We start from the raw sequence: 20,249 nt of genomic DNA on the forward strand, positions 1-20,249 counted from the left end.
AAGCTATTTGTGTATTAATGTGTGGTAAACTAGCAAAGTGTATTCAGCTTGTTTATAAAAGGCCAAGTTTATTAAACCAAAATGAATTTATTTACCTTATAAATTATACCTAAATTTAAGAATCCAAACCAAGTACTTTTTGATAATACTACTTGGAAAAACCATGTCCTCATGAGAAAGTAGTTTTGGCAAACAAAAGTGTGGAAAAGGGGCTTGTGGTACCAAAATGACTGTTTTAGGGTCCTACTGTTTTAGTGGCAGTTAGTGAGACAGACTGAGAGGTACAAAGGCTTTGCCTTTTTGTACTAAAATGTTTCCATCTCTTAGATTCTGGTCAGATGATCCTTTGTCCTTCTGTGTTAGTGGTAGGACCCTAAAACAATCATTTTGTTAGCACAAATACCTTTGGTTTTTTCTTTTCTTTTTTTTTTTTTAACCAAAGCTACTATGGGTAACCTGCTGAAAGAACTCACAGGACTCAGAAGCAGTTGTACTTAATAGTTATTGTTTATTGTAGCAAAAGGACCCACAGCAAGATCAGCAGGGAAAAAACATTTTAGGCAGCAGAGGAATCCAGGTGCAGGCTTTCAAAGTTCTCTCTCAAGGAGGGGCATGAGCTATTTCATCGAATGCATTTCTTCCACCAGTGAGATCTGTCGTCATGTATATGTTATTTGTGCTTAGGGAAGCCCACTTTGGAGTCAGAGCTGTTTTCATTGGAGGCTAGTTCCATGGGCATTTTCTGACTGCACAGCCAGCCATGATTACTGAAATTCCAGAATCCCTGAAGAAAGCACATACTCATCTTGAACTGTATTGTTGGCACAAATAGTCTAGGTAGTCTGATACAGCACGGTTCGTAGCTCCAGCCAGCCCTGTCAGTTAGTAATATTGGAATATTCCAAAAAGCAAGTTCTCAGACGCTAGCCAATGCCAACCCCAACCCTAAAGTCAGGCCCATCTAAAGAGTAACATCAATCCTACTATGTTAATTTGTTCCCCATCCAGAGTAAAATGTTTTTTTGTTTTTCTTGAGATGGAGTCTTGCTCTGTCACCAGGCTGGAGTGCAGTGGCACGATCTTGGCTCACTGCAACCTCCACCTCCTGGGTTTAGTTCTCCTGCGTCAGCCTCCTGAGTAGCTGGGGCTACAGGAGCACGCCTCCACACCCAGCCAATTTCTGTATTTTTAGTAGAGACAAAAATAATCTTCTATCCTCACCATGTTGGTCAGGATAGTCTGTTAACCTCGTGATCTGTCCGCCTCGGGCTCCCAAAGTGCTGGGATTACATGCGTGAGCCACCACGCCCGGCTGGTGAGATGTTTATGTAGATTATGACTGGTGGTGGCGAGTGTTTGATCCTGTGCTACAATAATTTTGCAGTCTTTGGAGTCATACTGTCCAAGCTCAGATCATGGCTCTACCACCCCATAGCTGTACGATGTTACCACATTAAGTTTTCTGTGCATTGGGTCCCTCCTTTGCAAAATGAGGATAAGATTAAATTGAATTAGGTAAGGTTCTCAGAACAATTCCTGGCACATGGTAATTTCTCAGTAAGCCTCTAGCTTTTGGGTTTGTGTCTGGGAGATTTATTGTTGTCACTCTATCTTTCCTAAGATGCTGACAGGATAGCAGTTTTGACAGACTGAAGCTATTCTTAATGACTAGCCTATTATTAACATAATTTAAAAATTTTGTTAGCCACTGGTACATAATTCTACTTCACTTTTGAACCTATAGCTTATTCATTGTGCCTTTCCTCCCTACTTCCTGTCTCTCTTTTGAATCTTAAATAAAAAATACAAGACTGAATTTTGTTTGCTCTCTGGTTTAAAATAGGAACTAACATCCTTAGAGAAGGCTGCTAAAATTAGTTATTGTGCTTTAATATAAATGTTACATGGAAAATGAAGTATTGATTCTGAAATTCTCTAGGCAATGAGGAAAGGTCTACTAGATGTGCTTCCAAAAAATTCATTAGAAGATTTAACGGCAGAAGATTTTAGGCTTTTGGTAAATGGCTGCGGTGAAGTCAATGTGCAAATGCTGATCAGTTTTACCTCCTTCAATGATGAATCAGGTAGGACATTTTAAAAAATGTTTGAAGAATGAACTATTTAGATAGGTCAGTCAGCATTTTCTGAGTTTCTGCTTCTTAGACCTATTTATAGGGCTTGGGAATTTGCTGTATTATTTAAGCATTAAATTTTTTTTTTACATTGTTTTAAAAGAAGTTTGAACTAAATAGTATTTTGATGGCTTAGTATTAGGTTATTAACTCTTTACTGCTTAATCTTTCTAGGTTTCAAACAAAAATTTTTCGTGGTGAGCAACTGTGTAAAAAAGGATTTGTATATACTGATTAAGCAAAAGGAATCCCTGGCCGGGCGTGGTGGCTCACACCTGTAATCCCAGCACTTTGGGAGGCCGAGGCGGGCGGATCACAGGGTCAGGAGATTGAGACCATCCTGGCCAACATGGTGAAACCCCATCTCTACTAAAAATATAAAAATTAGCTAGGCATGATGGTGCATGCCTGTAGTGCCAGCTACGCAGAAGGCTGAGGCAGGAGAATCACCTGAACCTAGCAGGCAGAGGTTGCAGTGAGCCGAGATCACGTCACTGCACTTCAGCCTGGTGACAGAGTGAGACTCCGTCTCACAAAAGAAAAAGGAATACATATGACAACTCCCGGCTTTTCTGATTCATGTTGCTTAAGCTCCCTAATGAAAGAATTTGTATGATGATTGCTTTATAGAGCTGGACCTAAATCATACTTCTAAAAACACAGTAGCACACAAACACATGGAGAATCTAGGAGGAATAAGGAGTGGTGATGATAATTCTCTTGGAAGAAAAACCTTTATCTCCAGTGTTTGGCTGCAGTTCTTTCTTTTGAAAGTCCCATGGTCTAGGAATAGGCTTTTTAGCTGTGACTATACATTAGAAGCTCCAAGAAGTTCTCTGAAAGCATTATACCTATAGTCCAAGATTATTATGTACACAAAGGTACTGTTTTTTTCCTTTATTTTTCCTATTTTGCAAGCAACTTTAGCCAAATTATATATTGTAATAGTTTTTGTCCTACATTGTAATACAGTTTTTAATACTAGTAAGAATTTGTCTCATGTACAAACCAAAAATTTAGGAAGGAAAACGAAGTATCCAAAGAAACTGCCTAAGGTCTTGCCACTCCAAGTGTGATCCTCAGATCAGCAGCATGGGCATCACCTGAAAGCATTTTAGATATGCAGAATCTCTGGTCTTCCCCCTCTGCATTCCCCACCCAGTGAATGAAGGAGAATCTTCATTTCTTGAGGTCCTAAGAGTAATGACATACAGATAAAAGTCTTGTGAATATCAATTTTGAGGCTGGTGGTTTGTCTTGTTTTGGTCAGGATTGACTAATGAACTATAGAGGTTTTACATTATGCAAATGCTGTTAATTCCCTGTATTAAGAATTAGACCCCTCCCCCAGTTTTAATCTTGTATCCTATAAGATTAATAATATTTTATAGATAACTGATATAGTATATTTTATTTACATTTTTCATTCTTAGGAGAAAATGCTGAGAAACTTCTGCAGTTCAAGCGTTGGTTCTGGTCAATAGTAGAGAAGATGAGCATGACAGAACGACAAGATCTTGTAAGTTCATGAGATTTGTAGAAGGAAATATAAAACTTAAAAATACCATGTATGATGGCCTTTTGTTATGGTTGGTCATTTTAATTTTGGGTAGAGCAATTTTAGAAGGTCACAAGTAAGGAAGTTCTTATTTTTCTACTCTTTAACAATATCTGAAGTATTTACTAAAGCTCTAAGCAGAGTGAAGTACATTTAGCTGTTAATACGCTATCTAGCCCCAGAAGATACCAGTTTATTGTTGCAACATGGCCTTTTATCCTTCCTTATTGTATTGCTTACATATGTTTCTCCCTGCATACATCCTTAATCCTTTCAACTAATCCTGATTGTTGTCTGCATACTAAGAGGAGAGTAGCTTGTGATATGTGGGAAGTCTTTCAAAATGTTGTTAGTAAAGAGTCCCAGCTTAGAATTACAGGTAACAGTAGCTTTGATCTTAGTGGAAAGTCTACCAAGTCAGTGGAACTTATATCCACCCTCAAGTAAAACCATAACCAAATCATCCTGCCCATTAATCTTGAAAGGCATTATGCTGCAGACTTGTAGAAATTTGAAGGACATTCCTTATCAAGAAAACCCTGGAGGATCCTTTCTATACTCTTACTCTTCATAGTTCCTGGAACATTTCCCTGTCTAACCAGTCTTCGTTCTAAACTAGACCACTCATGGAAAAAAGTGATCAGATTTCTAGATACATCCTTCATTTTATTTGAATATGGGGAAATGGTTACTTCTGCAGGAAAGAACAAAACTTGCAAATTCCCAGTTACCTTCATTTAGGGAGCAGCTTATTTTGGGGGTGGAGGGGCACTCATGCTTTTAGCACTCCTGAATCTTTACATGGCTGTGAGAGAGCCTTCTAATACTTCTCTGCTATGGCGAGATAGGTTTGTTCAGCCGTTCTAGCTGCCACCTAGTTCATTTCTCAGCTTTTAGCCATCCTGGTAATTTTGACTTAGGTTGTTCCCCGGGTGGGATTGATATAATTGGTCAGTATTTTACTTCCCCAGTCTTGTGGCTATTGAAGTTCCCACTAGTACCAATACCATACCCCGTCCCTGTCGGTTTCAGGATCATCTTAATAGCTTAAGCTCTACCACCTTTAGTCTTTAGATTCAGGGCACCCTGTTTCCTTAAGACAAGGCCCATATCGAGTGTGTAAGAACCACCAAAAACAGAAATAGAAATGATTGGCTATCCGGTATAACTTAGAAGTTATCTGTTTCATTCTATTCCCTAGTTTTAATTTTCTGCTGTTTTTAAACCCGTATTTCCTCATTCCAGTCAGCCAACTTAAATCTCATGGCAGTTTCTGCCTTCTACTGAAAGAAAAATTTGCTAGTGACTCAATCTTAGAAAAAAGAAAATCTCCTTCTATAAAGACTTCAAAATTTCTTGCCAACACATTTAATTTGTGAGTCTTAAACTCTTTTTGAAAATCTATGTTTAGGGTATAAGCAGTATATCATGGTATCTTGCTCCCCCTTACCCTTCTCTTTCGGGAAATCATTCTTCACATATTGTTGGTTTCATCCTTTTCCATCTAGAGGACTTAAGTATGGGGTTTTTGAAACAGCTCTCCCATGAATTAACTAGTCCTGCAAAGTCTATTTCCCTTCTGGAGTGTTATAATTCACTAGTAAGAGTATTTATCTTCTTCCTTCTTCTTGGCGATCCAGCATTGAGGTTATCTATCTGATTAACCACATTCATCCTTGGAGAAACACTTTACATTAAGCTTGTTTCTTATCTATGAAATGAGTGGTTTGCATCAGCTTCATCTCTAGAGTACCACTTTTGTGTTTCTTTTCAGATTTTATAGATCCTGATACTTTTCTTTTTCTGTCCCTTTATATAGAATTCTAGATGAGCTTTCCCATACAAGGTTTCCTAGTTATTCTAGGAAATTGGATATACTTCAGTGTTAAGTTGTGCATTATAAAGGGATTAGATTTAAAAAGATACAGACACTGAGGAATGATTCATATGTATGTATGAATGAATGAATGGATGAATTGACGAGGAATGTTACATGTTGAGCGAAATACTTCAGAGAAACATATCCTTGGTTATATTTAAGTTAAAGAATATAAGTTATTAATAACATTTACTGAGCATCATTTAAACTGTATTGCACCAAGTTTTATTATAGATAAAACTTAGTGTTTATATTGCTTATTTCATGAATTCTGATGCAATAATGTTCCCCAATAATAACTATTAGAAAATGATTCTGTATCACAACATAGCAGTAAATACTTGCTTGATTTATTATTTGCTCCTTAATGTAAAATAACTTAAGATAACCTGTGTGAATTTTTTTTTGGTTGGGCAGCCTTGTGCCTTTTTTGCCCTAATAGACAATTTATGGAATTCAGCTTCCAGAAAGGCTCTTAGAAACCGTTTAGTCCCACAGCCTCATGTTACAGGTGAAAATCCTGAGGCTCTGAGATAGTAGTGGAGGAAAAATGACTTTCTTAACTCTAGACTTACTCCCTTGGGGGGCGAAAGTAAAAAAAAAAAACCCTGTGTTGAGGTATGAATGATCCCTTTCCATTTATAACTCAGTTTAAAATAGTATCTCCTTTTAGGTTTTAACATAATAATAGGGCTCTGTATATACTGTCAGAGTTAAAAGTTAAATATTAACTTGTTAAATTCCTGTTTAGGTTTACTTTTGGACATCAAGCCCATCATTGCCAGCCAGTGAAGAAGGATTTCAGCCTATGCCCTCAATCACAATAAGACCACCAGATGACCAACATCTTCCTACAGCAAATACTTGCATTTCTCGGCTTTATGTCCCACTTTACTCCTCTAAACAGATTCTCAAACAGAAATTGTTACTCGCCATTAAGACCAAGAATTTTGGTTTTGTGTAGAGTATAAAAAGTGTGTATTGCTGTGTAATATTACTAGCTAATTTTGTAGATTTTTTTCCATTTGTCTATAAAAGTTTATGGAAGTTAATGCTGTCATAACCCCCCTCCTCCCCATGGTACCTTAAAGAGATAAAATGCAAACATTCCTTGCTGAGTTTATAGCTTAAAGGCCTGAGGAGCACTAGCAACATTTGGCTATATTGGCTTGCTAGTCAACAACTTCTGGGTCTAACCCCAGCCAAAGATGACAGCAGAACAACATAATTTACACTGTGATTTATCTTTTTGCTGAGGGGAAAAAAAATGTAAATGTTCTGAAAATTCACTGCTGCCTTTGTGGAAAGTGTTTCAGCAAAGGTTCTTGTATAGAGGAAATAGGGAATTTCAAAATAAAAAATTAAGTATGTTCTGTGTTTTCATTTTAACTTTTTTTATGGTGTTTAATTTGTGGTTGGCTGCAATTGTGTATCATGTATATGGAACTTGTAAAAAAGTTCTCGACATTCAGATCTTAAGAGATGAAATCACTTTTACCTATAAAAACCACTTTTATTGCGGTTTATTTTGACTGCATTGAGCTCTAGGATATTAAATGATATCACTAATATTTTGCATGTAATTTGCTCATTTGAGTGAGGGCACTTTTTTTGTACATATGATGGGGCCAATGCACAATACTTTATCACAATCAACCTTTTCTTTGTATCCCTTTTTCAATGAGCAGTCAGTCAAGGGGTTACTGCACTTCAGTTCTAACTAGACATTTGTACTAAGGTATTTCAGTTATGTAAACTCAGCCTGGGCACTTTCTGATAACTGTAAAATGTTTTATAAGATCATGATTATTGAAGATACATTTTGGAAAATTTTAAATGTTCGTGAGCAGCTTAACTACTTTTGTATCTAGCCTTTTTTAAGTATCTTGTTACATTTACTTTTTTAAATAAATAAATTACAGAAGAAATGTCAAGTAATATTGAAGAAACAGTTTTTATTTATGTAGTTGTACATTTTTAAACTAAGGGCAATACACTGACATGGTTATATGCATAAAAATTTTTGATTTAAAGAACTGGAAGTTTATATACACCTGGACTATAAGAAAAAGAAGAAAATCAGTCCACATTTTACAGTTAGCAGAGAATCCTGAATGGCACTGGCCTGGCCACCTTTTCTTTTTACAAATGGGGGAAGTGAAGTGTGACCCCTACTTGGCATAGGAAGTTAACTTACTTACTTAATAACTGACAGGTTCTTTTTTTGATGACCCATTAATTATGTAGTCTAGGATTAATATCCCAAAATTAACTGGTTTAAGTAGCTTTATTCAGTGGCATAACAACACTGTTTTCTTTACTAAGTCTTCAATGAAGTGACTTAAAACAGTCACTTTATATGTTAAAAATGAGGACAGCAATTCTCTGGAATCTCTCCTACTTTTCAGTTCCTTTGTAGGACTTCCTGCCTTGAGGATAGTCTTCATGTTCAAAGGCACTATGATTTTATTATATAGCTTTCTTCAGAAGACTAAACCACATGATATTCTCAGCCCTGTTAACACTAAAAATATTTAAAACTTAGTGAAAGTAGTGACTCATTGTATTACTTAAAACTTATATAACACGCTATATTAGATGTGTATAAATTAGCCAAAGGTTATTTTACAAAGCGAGACATTGGTTTTTATGTCTAAATGCTATTTCTGAATAAGTGAAATAGTAATTAGATTAAGAGCTGATAGCATCAATGTGTTTGAAAGATAAACAATTTATCACCTTAACCTTTGTATGCACATAATGGGATTGATAAAATATTAAATGAGAACAAACTAGATATGATTAGGACATTTGAAACCCTAATTGTGAATTTATTTTTAATAGTTACTGAAATAATGAAAATATTTAAAATAATGCACAATGTCTTAAGTCTTCCTAAATCAAGATTTTGGTTTAAAAAAACTTCTAGTAATATTAAAAGATTTTTTTTTTTAAGTAAATCATAAAACGGTTCTAAATGTAAAATAAAGACATGTAAAATAAAGTTCTCTTTTGGTCTTGTTTAGTGTTTAAACCTAACAATTGAATACAAATTTAGGAAGAGAAGACCAAGAATGAACTTTACTGAGTATTTTCAGAGTTTGCTGCTACCATTTTTTTCCCCTAAATCATCTGAATACAAGACTATACAGTGTAATGGATAACTGGGGCAGACTTGGGAGGGTATTTTAAAAGAATGATTTGACTATTTAGTAGCTGCCCTCAAACAACATCCCTCCCATAAAGATAATATTTTTATATGTTAAAGGTAGTCATCAATTCCTGTGTTTAAACTCAAGTTGAGACACTTACCTTGAGGCAGTAGTTCCCATGCTTCTGTATGTTGTAGAGTTTGTTAATGCAGTTTCTTAAGCATTCCTCATCTTCTTGCTCCCTTTCTGCTTCAGTTTTTGGTAGAGGCCACAAATCTTTATTCAGATCATCCCAGGTGATTCTGAAGCACTGCCCAAAGAACATTCCTTTTTATTTACAAATACAAATGCCCTGTTGAAAGCTCCTGAGAGCCAAATCTTTCCTACTTACAACCTATGAAAAAGTACATCTATTGATAAACTAGTCCTAGATTGGATTCTTCCTCCTGATAATGGGCTGGTTGGAAGTGCCTTCAACAGTGAATGAAAATATTTTTACTTTTTACATCAATCTCTGTAAGTAGGCATGAACATAGATTTGAAACCATTTGATAACCACAAGTGATAACTGTATGAAAAACAATAGAAATGTATTTAAAATGTGGCTTTTAAATTTACCTCAAGGTATCCTGGGTTAAGGAAAATATCATCTTCTTAAAATTCAAAAAACACGACCATGAAAATGAGAGTTTCTCTAAATTACTATTATTATAGTACTTACTATGTGCCATACTTTTTTTTTTTTTTTTTTTTTTTGAGAAAGAGTCTCACTCTGTCGCCCAGGCTGGGGAGTACAGTGGCCCGATCTTGGCTCACTGCAACCTCTGCCTTCTGGGTTCAAGCAGTTCTGCCTCAGCCTCTGGAGTAGCTGGAACTACAGGTGCATGCCACCACGCCTGGCTAATTTTTTGTGTTTTTAGTAGAGACAGGGTTTCACTGTGTTAGCCCAGGATAACCAGGATGGTCTCAATCTCCTGACCTCATGATCCACCCGCCTCGGCCTCCCAAAGTGCTGGGATTACAAGCGTGAGCCAACGTGCCTGGCCACATTTTGTTGAGTGTTCCACATGTATTATCTCACTTGACCCCATGAGAAAGAGACTATTAATGATCCAAGAGCAACAGAGTCATAGGTCAAACAACTTGCCCAAAGTTACACATCTAGTTAGTGCTCAAGTGATTTACACCCCCAGGCATTCTGGTGCCTGTATATACTACACGTAGTGCTATACTATTCTCTGGAAGGTATGATTATAAGTGAGCTGGTCATAGAATAATCAGATATTCCAATGAAAGTCCTGGCTTCATTATGAAAAGGCAATAATTCACATATTTTTGCTAATTATTAAAAAAAAAAAAAAACGTTTTTGTCCTGCATAATTTTCCCCAAGGGTAACAGTTTGAACTCTGAAGACTTGTCTGAAATCAACCATGGTACTTAAAATGAAAAGCTTAACTTTCTAAGTTTTCTCATAAGGTATAAAGAGCTGCTTGCTCCAAAAGAGCAGACGTGTGTTTCATGGGTAAAGCAAAATAACTCAATTTCCTGAATCTTTTTCAGATGTTATTTCTGGCAGCTAAACTTTATATCAGCAGTTTGCACTGCTACAGGCTGACTTTGATACAAGTGGATCTCCAGGAAAAACACTACCAGGCCATGTATTTGTACCTGAAATGCTGTCTTCAATGGGGAAGATGAAATTTGGCTATTTATGATGTTTAAATGCATTGTCATTCTCTGACAAGCTTATGGCATGGTTCTGGTTAGATGTGTTTTGAGTTGGCCTTAAGAAAGTTATCTGTAAACGAAGTGCATCAGCCTCCCAGGTAGCCAACTACGTTTTTACATGTTCAGTTTTGTCTAATGAAATCACAGGCATTGTTACTACCTATAGAAATGGAAGGCTTATGTGATGATCACTTTCAATACATTTACTTTTTAGTAGCTTTATGGAACAAATACCTAAATTTGTGTTTTCTTAAAAATTCTGCCCACATAAAAACAGTTATAGTGATCCTCAACTATTAAAAGGGTTGGGGTACGGAGGAGTGAGCAAAAATGAAATAATCATAATACCCTCAAAATATAGGCACTCAAGTCCAAGTACAGTGATTAAAAGGAGAGAGTTGGATTCCTGGAGTTTTGATCATTAGGTTTCCGCTTTAACACAGACCAGAGTAGTAAAATTAAGACTAAGGAAGCTAGAAAACATTCAAAAAGCACAACATAAGCCATTTAATATAGAAACATTGGTTAGCACCAGGCCTAGAAGTCTGAATACTGCAGTGTGCCTGCTACATGACATGCCAGCATCCTTACCCAATTCAAAACAACAGTACTCGAGGCTAACGTTTACTTGACGTCAGGATAGCTATCCACTAAAAACTGTTCTATATACTCTGGAATAAAGTGGAGAAGCATGCATTTAAAAAGATATGTCTGATGTTGAAAAAGTTTTAAGATGTTAAATTCCATAACCTGAAATACAGGGCCTTGAACAAAGCACTTTTTCCCCCCCGCCCAGACAGACATGGAGTTTCGCTGTCGTCCAGGCTGGAGTGCAGTGGTGCAATCTTGGCTCACTGCAACCTCCACCTCTGGGTTCAATTCTCCTGCCTCAGCCTCCCGAGTAGCTGGGACTACAGGTGCCTGCCACCATGTCCAGCTAATTTCTGTGTTTTTAGTAGAGACAGGTGACCTTGTGATCTGCCTCGGCCTCCCAAAGTGCTGGGATTACAGGTGTGAGCCACTGTGCCTGGCCCTCACTCATATTTTTTGAATGCAAGAATTTATTTCTAAAAGATGCCAAATATTTGGAACCACTATATTACCTATAATAAATGAGGTAGTGGAGCACTATATAGAAAAGCTATGGTCCTTGACTTGGATGAGAAGTAATGTAGGTTTTCTTGATCACATGAACTTCTTGGAAGTACTGCAACATATTCTCTTATTTTTAAAATTAAACTTAAAGCAGATCTTGGGACACCTGTTTAAGGGAGGCAGAAAGTTGCCAATATTAAGGTACAGCAACTAAAGTGTTTAAGTGATCTAAGAAAGTGAAAAAGAACTAAGGTTTTTGTGCAGTTTTTCGTCATTCTGTACTTTCTCCTACTGCTAATGCCCTAAACCAAGAGAAGTTGATTGCAGTAACAAGAGGACCCCTGCCTGCCCTCCTACTGCTATGACTTTACCCTGAATGCTTCACAGATATTCCAACTCTCACCACCCTTGGTCCATCCATGTACTACTATCCGAAACTAGTTTACGTGCTCATCATCTGACTTCTCCAGTGACCCTCCACAATAACAGAGGCTATCAGAAACTCTATCCTTGTTCACTTCTCTTAAGCCCAGTGTGTACAACAGTGCCTCATCAAAACTCATTTATCAATCAGTAAGTTATCTAGTTACCATGTTAGAAACATGGAATCATTCAATTTCCTCTTTACCCCTACATTCTTATTCACCACCAAGCCCTATAGTTAAATACTGAGCTCTTGAATTCATTTACTTCTCTCCACATCCACTGTCATGACCTAACTTTATCACCACCTTTTACCTAGATTATATCAACAGCTTACAAACTAGTTTGTTTGTTTTGCTCTTTTTAATATGTAGGGGCACAACAATTTCTAAAATGCATATTAACCATTTTACTCATCTTTTTAAAATAACCCTGACTTTCCACGGATGGCCATGTAAGATTAAGTTCAAACTCAACAAGGCCCTTCATGATTGGAATCCTGCTTTACCGCCTTATCTTTACCTGCTACCTTGTTATACTGAAAGACTTACAGTCCCTTAGTGGGTTTTGACCTCTGTCACCTTAAAGCCTGTATAAATACTGCTCCCTCTGACCTTACTGCCCACTCTCTATGGCCCCTCTTGGAATGGTTAGTTCCTATTAATAATTCAGAATCCGGTTTATTCACCCCTTTGAGGTGCTCTCCTTGACCTGCCCTCCACCTTGACAAAACTGTTTTACTCTTTCTTTGTACTCCCTCTGAACAGTGTATCCGCTTCATTTCCCCTTCTCCTCCGTAAGTTCCTTAAGTGTAAAAACTGTGTCTCAATTACATTTTCCTCTCCAGTGCCCAGTTGAATGTTAAATTTATTGAAAGGATCAAATGACCAACTTCAGTACAATTTAGGAACATATTGTTGTAACCTGTTGATTTTATGTCACCTGGAACTCTGCACCTTTGAAATGTTGTCTTATCATCCAACTCAATGACCCAAAACTACTGTCCTTCGGTGCTCACACTTACAATGGGTAAAAGAAAGTTGTCTCCCTTCTTTTCTTCTGCATTTAGCCTATACATATTAGCAACTTATTCTGAAATAGTTAAGTGGGAAATGTTCTTTGTACTGCACTTGAAATTTTTTTTTTTTTTTGAGACGGAGTTTCTCCGTTGTTACCCAGACTGGAGTGCAATGGCACGATCTTGGCTCACCGCAACCTCTGCCTCCTGGGTTCAAGCAATTCTCCTGCCTCAGCCTCCCGAGTAGCTGGGACTACAGGCGTGCACCACTATGCCCAGCTAATTTTTGTATTTTTAGTAGAGACAGGGTTTCTCCTTGTTGACCAGGATGGTCTCAATCTCTTGACCTCGTGATCCACCCACCTCGGCCTCCCAAACTGCTGGGATTATAGGCGTGAGCCACTGTGCCCGGCCCCTCTTGAAATATTTTTTAAAAATCTGTATTGCTTACTGATTCTTTTGCAAAAACTGCTTTACTTATTATTCATTTGAAGGGTTGCTAAGTATGGCTTTCAGGTTGTCAGAGCTGGAACAGATCTATGGCCAAGCCAATCACTTCTGAACCACATTATTAAAAACCCCCAGTTGGATCTCATGAGAATCATGATCTTGGCCCAAAACAACTCATTGTTTTCCTACTAAGTAAGACTTCATTGGCAAAAGGTGCTGCTAACTGCCTAGTCTCTGGATTAGAAACTTGTCATCCTAGACTCCTCCCTCTACCCTATGCTCCATATCCAACCACTGATCTTGAGTACATTTACTTAACTCACATGCATGCATTCTTCTTGCATTTTCCACTACCACTGCCTTACTTCAAGCTTGCTTTATCCTGCACTTGGCCTATTCCAATTAGCTCTAAACTAATCTACCTCCAACATTTTCACTTTCCTTCACACTGGAGTCCTTCCTGAATTATAAATGAATGACTCATTAAATACAGACCTGTTTAGCGGTTTTCAAACTATGGTTCAGGATCTACCAACTTTCCACAAGCATCTTATTTTGATTCTTTATATACATGCAGCATCTTGAATTACCTGGTTGACCATTTATGATGGCACTTATGCAATAGAAAAAAACTTAGAGTAGAATATGTAAATGACGCATTTGTTCCTTATGAAAGGCAACTGATAAAAAGAGTTGTAGAAAAAAAATATCTATTCCATGGCTAAAATGCAAAAGAACATGCTTCATTCATGGTGACTGTAAAATTCACACTGATGCAATATAGTTTCAGCAAAACATCATCATCATCCATTGCTTTTGGTTGTAAATTGGAATTTTACCATTTTTATACTCTTGTTTGTATTTAATTTATAAATCTACTTTTAAATGTGTAAAGCTCCAAGAATAAGAGAGTTTATTACTGGTCTTAGGTTTGTACATACTTAAGTAACAATATAGTGGCTGTGAAAGTTTTTTTATTTAAAAGCCATGGTGGCTCACACTTATAATTTCAACACTTTGGGAGGCCAAGGCAGGCAAATCCTTGAGGTCAGGAATTTGAGACCAGCCTGGCCAACATGGTAAAACACCACCTCTACAAAAATACAAAAATTAGCTGTACAAGGTGGAGCATGCCTGTAGTTTCAGCTACTTAGGAGAGGAAGCTGAGGCAGGAGAACCCCTTGAACCCCGGAGGCAGAGACTGCAGTGAGCTGAGATGATGCCACTGCACTCCAGCCTGGGTGACCGAGTTGAAATTCTGTCTCAAAAAAAAAAAAGAGGAGGGGGTTGAGACATCGAGTTTGAGAAATTAGGATTTTTTTTCAGTGAATGACATACATATAAGACAGCAGTAGCTTGAAATTACATATTTTCTATAGAAAAGACTAGCTTGTCTTCTTAGGTGATCACCACACAAATCTAAGTCGAATGGATGTTGGACCAGTTACTATGGCTGCACAACAAATTATCCCAAAATTGGTGGCTTAAAACAACCATTTGTTATGCTCATGGATTCTGTGGGTTAGGAATTTGGACAGAACACAGGATGGTGTTTTTCCTGCTCCATAATGTCTGGGGGTTTCAATTGGAAGGTATGACAGCTAGGAGGTGGATTCCTCTGAAGGCTCATTCATTCACACATCTGGAGGTTGATGTCAGCTGTTGGCTAGACAAATGGGATTTAATTAAACTAAAGAGCTTCTGCACAGCAAAAGAAACTATCATTAGAGTGAACAGGAAACCTACAGAATGGGAGAGAATTTTTACAATCTATGCATCTGACAAAGGGCTAATATCCAGAATCTACAAATAACTTAAACAAATTTACAAGAAAAAAATAACCCCATCAAAAATTGGGCTAGGGATATGAATAGACACTTCTCATAAGGAGACATTTATGCAGCCAACAAATATATGAAAAAAAACATCATCACTGGTCATTAGAGAAATGCAAATCAAAATCATAAAGAGATACCATCCCCCACCAGTTAAAGTGGTGATCATTAAAATCAAGAGACAACAGATGCTGGAGAGGATGTGAAGAAATAGGAACACTTTTACACTGTTGGGAATGTAAATTAGTTCAACCATTGTGGAAGACAGTGTGGCGATTCCTCAAGGACCTAGAAATAGAAATTCGATTTGACCCAGCAATCTCATTACTGGGTATATACCCAAAGGATTATACATCATTCTATTATAAAGACACATGCACATGTATGTTCACTGAGGCACTGTTTACAATAGCAAAGATGTGGAAACAACCCAAATGCCCATCGATGATAGACTGGATAAAGAAAATGTGTCACATATACACCATGAAATAATTTGCAGACATAAAAAAGGATGAGGTCACATTCTTTGCAGGGTCATGGATAAAGCTGGAAAGCATCATTCTCAGCAAACTGACACAAGAACAGAAAACCAAACACCACATGTTCTCACTCTTAAGTGAGAGTTGAACAATGAGAACACAGACACAGAGAGGGGAACATCACACACCACGGCCTGTTGGAGCGTGGAGGGCCGGAGGGGGATAGCATTAGGAGAAACACCTAATGTAGATGATGGGGTGATGGATGCAGCAAATCACCACGGCACCTGTATAACTATGTAACAAACCTGCACGTTCTGCACATGCACCCCGGAACTTAAAGTATAATAAAAAAAGGATGAATGGAACATATATGTATTGAACATACACAAAAATAATGGAACACATGAGAGTTTCATTTTTAGATGAAAAGGTCTGAAGGACCAAGTAAATCTTTTTTTTTTTTTTTGAGACAGAGTTTTGCTCTTGTTGCCCAGGCTGGAGTGCAATGGCGCAACCTTGGCTCACCACAACCGCTGCCTCCTGGGTTCAAGCAATTCTCCTGCCTCAGCTCCCGAGTAGATGGGATTACAGGCTACTGCACCACCACACTCGGCTAATTTTGTATTTTTAGTAGAGACAGGGTTTCTCCATGTTGGTCAGGGTAGTCTTGAACTCCTGACCTCAGGTGATCTGCTAGCCTTGGTCTCTCAAAAAGCTGGTATTACAGGCATGAGCCACCACACCCGGCCCCAAGTAAATCTTAAATATTCATCAGGTAATGATCATGTTACCACCAGACTGACAACTATGTTATCCCTAAATCAGCCACTCACTGGTGAGATCCATTCTGGCCCCACATGTGCTCTGTCCAAGAAACACAGATAATATCCATAGCTGCTCACCAGTTAATTTATGGCAAGTTATAGCTGGGGTCAGGTTCCCGCAGTTCTCCAAAAGAAAAGTGTGTGCTGACTACACCTTCTATCTGCTGAGCACCCTTGCTTATCCTCACTGTGGTCCTCGTAACTACACCACTGGCGGGGAAGGTTGATGCATCAAACATTACATGAACAGTAACATTAAGGTTCAAATGGTTACTCTCAAATAGAAGCAGCTAAGAAGACTCTGGTTGACAGAAAGACAAAGGAAGGAGACAAGATTGAGAACAACTATCGTATTAATTTGAAGGATGCAGGGGAGGATGAGTCTGTGGTGCAGTTTAAGATTAAAAGGCATATTCCAGCTGGGTGCAGTGGCTCACACCTGTAATCCCAGTACTTTGGGAGGCCAAGGTGGGCGGATCACCTGAGGTCAGGAGTTTGAGATCAGCCTGGTCAACATGGTGAAACCCCGTCTCTACTAAAAAATACAAAAATTAGCCAGGTGTAGTGGCAGGCGCCTGTAATCCTAGCTACTCGGGAGGCTGAGGCAGGAGAATCACTTGAACCTGGGAGGCAGAGGCTACAGTGAGCCAAAATCCAGCCACTGCACTCCAGCCTGAGCAACAGAATGAGACTCCGTCTCAAAGAAAAAAAGACATATGCCACTTAGTAAATTAACAAAAGCTTATTGTGAACAGGGTTTGGCAATGAGGCTGATGAGCTTCTAGATTTAATGGGCAGCCAATCAATGAGATATACACACCTGTAAAGTTGGAGCTGGAGGCTAAAGATACCATGTGTTCCAAGGACAGGACCTCTTGACTAAAAAAGGAGTCTGCAACTTTATTCTACCCAAGGGCAATTTTGTAACTCTTTTGTACATAGCTGTTACATGTAAGGCAATCTTTCAGCCTTGATACATTATTCTTAAAAAAATCCTAGTTTTCAAGTCTAATGTCTTGTTTAAATAAACGTATTTAAAATGAAAATAAATTGATTTAGTAAACTGTGACTCTAGACATCTCAATTTGATCTGAGCCTCTTGAACTCAGCCATCTGAGTTCCATGACCCTCTAGGATGGCCTGCCTCGTAATGTGCTTGGAAGCTACCATCGCCTCAAGGTGACTTCTCACCCCAATAAGTGTTTCACAAGTAATGTATTATCAAATTCGCACGACCTTATGAGGAAGGGATTATTGTTCTTATCCTGTAGATGAGAAAGCTGAGCCTCAGAGAAGCAGCCCAAGGTAGCATAGCTAATAAGTGAGGGAACATGATGCCCGAAACACAATTATTGTTTGATGACTTTAAATGAATGATTTGCCACGTGGCCTATAGTAAATCGAGACTCAATGGCCTCGCAGAATTTATGTGGCTATTAAAGTTCACAGATGAAAAAAAATTCACTCAGCATTTGACCCCTAGAGAGTCTTTCTTAAAGCAAAGACTCTCTGCCCCCACTCTATTGGCAGGTTTGAGAAAGAGCTTTCAGCATCTTCAACGCTTAAAGTGAGACCTTGATCCCATTTACCATCCTTCAGCCAGCCACAAAACAGGTGCCCGCTGTTTGGGTCATAACAAGGTCCAGTCAATCTCTCAGCTTCAAGCTACTTCAACAAATCTCTTCCACTTTACTTTTTTTTTTTTTTTTGAGACAGAGTTTTGCTCCTGTTACCCAGGCTGGTGTGCAGTGGCGCAATCTCGGCTCACGGCAACCTCCGCCTCCTGGGTTCAGGCAATTCTCCTGCCTCAGCCTCCTGAGTAGCTGGGATTACAGGCACGCGCCACCGTGCCCAGCTAATTTTTTGTATTTTTAGTAGAGACGGGGTTTCACCATGTTGACCAGGATGGTCTCGATCTCTCGACCTCGTGATCCACCCACCTCGGCCTCCCAAAGTGCTGGGATTACGAGCCACTGCGCCCGGCTCTTTTTTTGAGTTGGAGTTTCGCTCTTGTTACCCAGGCTGGAGTGCAATGGCGCGATCTCGGCTCAGCACAACCTCCGCCTCCTGGGTTCAGGCAATTCTCCTGCCTCAGCCTCCTGAGTAGCTGGGATTACAGGCACGCGCCATTGTGCCCAGCTAATTTTTTGTAATTTTTTTAAGTAGAGACGGGGTTTCACCATGTTGACCAGGTTGGTCTCGATCTGCCGACCTCGTGATCCACCCGCCTCGGCCTCCCAAAGTGTTGGGATTACAGGCACACGCCACCGTGCCCAGCTAATTTTTTGTATTTTTGGTAGAGACTGGGTTTCACCATGTTGACCAGGATGGTCTCGATCTCTCGACCTCGTGATCCACCCGCCTCGGCCTCCCAAAGTGCTGGGATTACAGGCGTGAGCCACCGCGCCCGGCCATCCTATTTTCTCTTTCTTTCTGCGGTAGTTTTCTGTAGCTAGTGCCCCTGCGGGAAGGGCATTACTAACTGAATCCAAGTATTGCCACCAGCAGTGTCACTGTCGGCTGCCAGGACGTGACGCAGAGGACGGTCATGGCCGGAGACCCTGGGGGCTACGACTTCGGGGCGGGGTAACCTGAACGGCCTGCCTCGGTTCCTCACCCGCGCTGCGAGGACAGCCGCTGGATGTACCCGGGGATTCAATTAGTTGATTCCCACAAGGCGAATTCCCTCACCTTCCGCAGTGCGGGGCCCGCAGGAAGATCAGGATCAACCAGTATCACTAAAACCTAGTTTGTTGAAACAACTGCACAGAGGTTTCAAAATATGTTCCTGACGTTAGTAACGTGCCCCCCGCCTCGCCCGCACTCACGCACGCATACACTTCACTCCCCACCGCTTGCCCTTTTCTGTTGCTTACGCACGCACCACGCAGCCCTTTCCCTCGCGAAGCGCCCTCCGGCCTGACTGCCCCGTCCCGGCGCTTCCCGCAGCCACAGCGCGTTCCCTTCGCCTCCCGCAGTCTCTCAGGACAGGCCGGGCTAACGCAAAGTACAGTGTTCTTGAGGCACCACGAGGGCGAGCTGGGAATTCCCAGCCGGCCTGCAGGACACCTCCCGCACCAAGGGGCTTGAGCCCGGGGAGGCCGAGGCGGGGTGGGCCGCGGGCCTACTCCCTCACAGCGCCGGCGGGAAGGCGATGCCGAGCTGGCCCCAGGTCGAGCGCCTCAGGGGTGGGCGCTTCGAGAGGACGAGCGGAGGAGGCGGGGCCTGGAGGCGCCTGAGGAATCCCTCAGTGGGTAAGCGGGAGGCGGGGCCGATGAGGTGGAAGTGGGGCTAGCTGGAGTAGGCGGGGCCGTCCAGAGCAGTGGGCGGCCCTCAGTGGAAAAGCGGACGACTGATTGGGCAGTGCAGTACAGTAAGGCGGCACCGGCCGAGGCAGTGAGATTTCCTCAGGCCGCAGGCGGGGTAAGCGGGGCGGGCAGAGGTAGGCGGAGCCCGAGGCAGGGGAGACGGGACTGGCCGAGGTGGGCGGAACTTCGAGGCGGGGGAAGCGGGGCCGCCGAGGCGGGGAGAGTCCCTTTGGCCACAGGAGGGGAGGCAGGGCTGGCTGAGGTAGGCGGAGCTCCGAGGCGAGGGAGCCGGGGCCGTCCAAAGCCGGGAGAATCCCTTAGGTCGCAGGCGGGGAGGTAGGGCCAGCCGAGGCGGAGAGGATCC

The 20,249-nt window shown here is 40.4% G+C and overlaps 2 protein-coding genes and 1 long non-coding RNA gene across 13 annotated transcripts in view; 2 read left to right on the top strand and 1 right to left on the bottom strand.

The window, feature by feature from the left end:
• UBR5 (ubiquitin protein ligase E3 component n-recognin 5) overlaps positions 1-8,573 on the top strand; it is a 160,562-nt gene extending 151,989 nt beyond the window's left edge. For all 8 annotated transcript variants that reach the window (XM_054246352.2, XM_054246353.2, XM_054246354.2 and 5 more), the window contains exons 57-59: positions 1,940-2,084; positions 3,566-3,651; positions 6,321-8,573. In XM_054246352.2, the coding sequence (XP_054102327.1) occupies positions 1,940-2,084; positions 3,566-3,651; positions 6,321-6,533 (444 nt within the window). In that variant the 3' untranslated portion in view covers positions 6,534-8,573. The remainder of the gene's footprint in view (positions 1-1,939; positions 2,085-3,565; positions 3,652-6,320) is intronic.
• LOC103788677 (uncharacterized) lies at positions 489-19,788 on the bottom strand. Of its 2 annotated transcripts, none has more exons than XR_004735281.3 (3): positions 19,462-19,788; positions 8,882-9,031; positions 489-784 (listed from the first exon to the last, which is right to left on the bottom strand). It is a non-coding gene; the product is annotated as an uncharacterized LOC103788677 (long non-coding RNA). The 2 variants fall into 2 exon arrangements; XR_614659.5 differs by having other exon boundaries at positions 489-3,326.
• A 227-nt stretch (positions 19,789-20,015) lies between these two features.
• Positions 20,016-20,249, top strand: part of RRM2B (ribonucleotide reductase regulatory TP53 inducible subunit M2B) — a 36,936-nt gene continuing 36,702 nt past the window's right edge. Inside the window, exon 1 of one of the 3 annotated variants that reach the window (XM_035276942.3) lies at positions 20,016-20,221. The gene's annotated coding sequence lies outside the window, so the exon portion shown is untranslated. The remainder of the gene's footprint in view (positions 20,222-20,249) is intronic. The other 2 variants (XM_035276938.3, XM_035276940.3) reach the window with 2 other exon arrangements.

Source organism: Callithrix jacchus, chromosome 16, assembly GCF_049354715.1.
Source record: "Callithrix jacchus isolate 240 chromosome 16, calJac240_pri, whole genome shotgun sequence".
Taxonomy (NCBI): domain Eukaryota; kingdom Metazoa; phylum Chordata; class Mammalia; order Primates; family Cebidae; genus Callithrix; species Callithrix jacchus.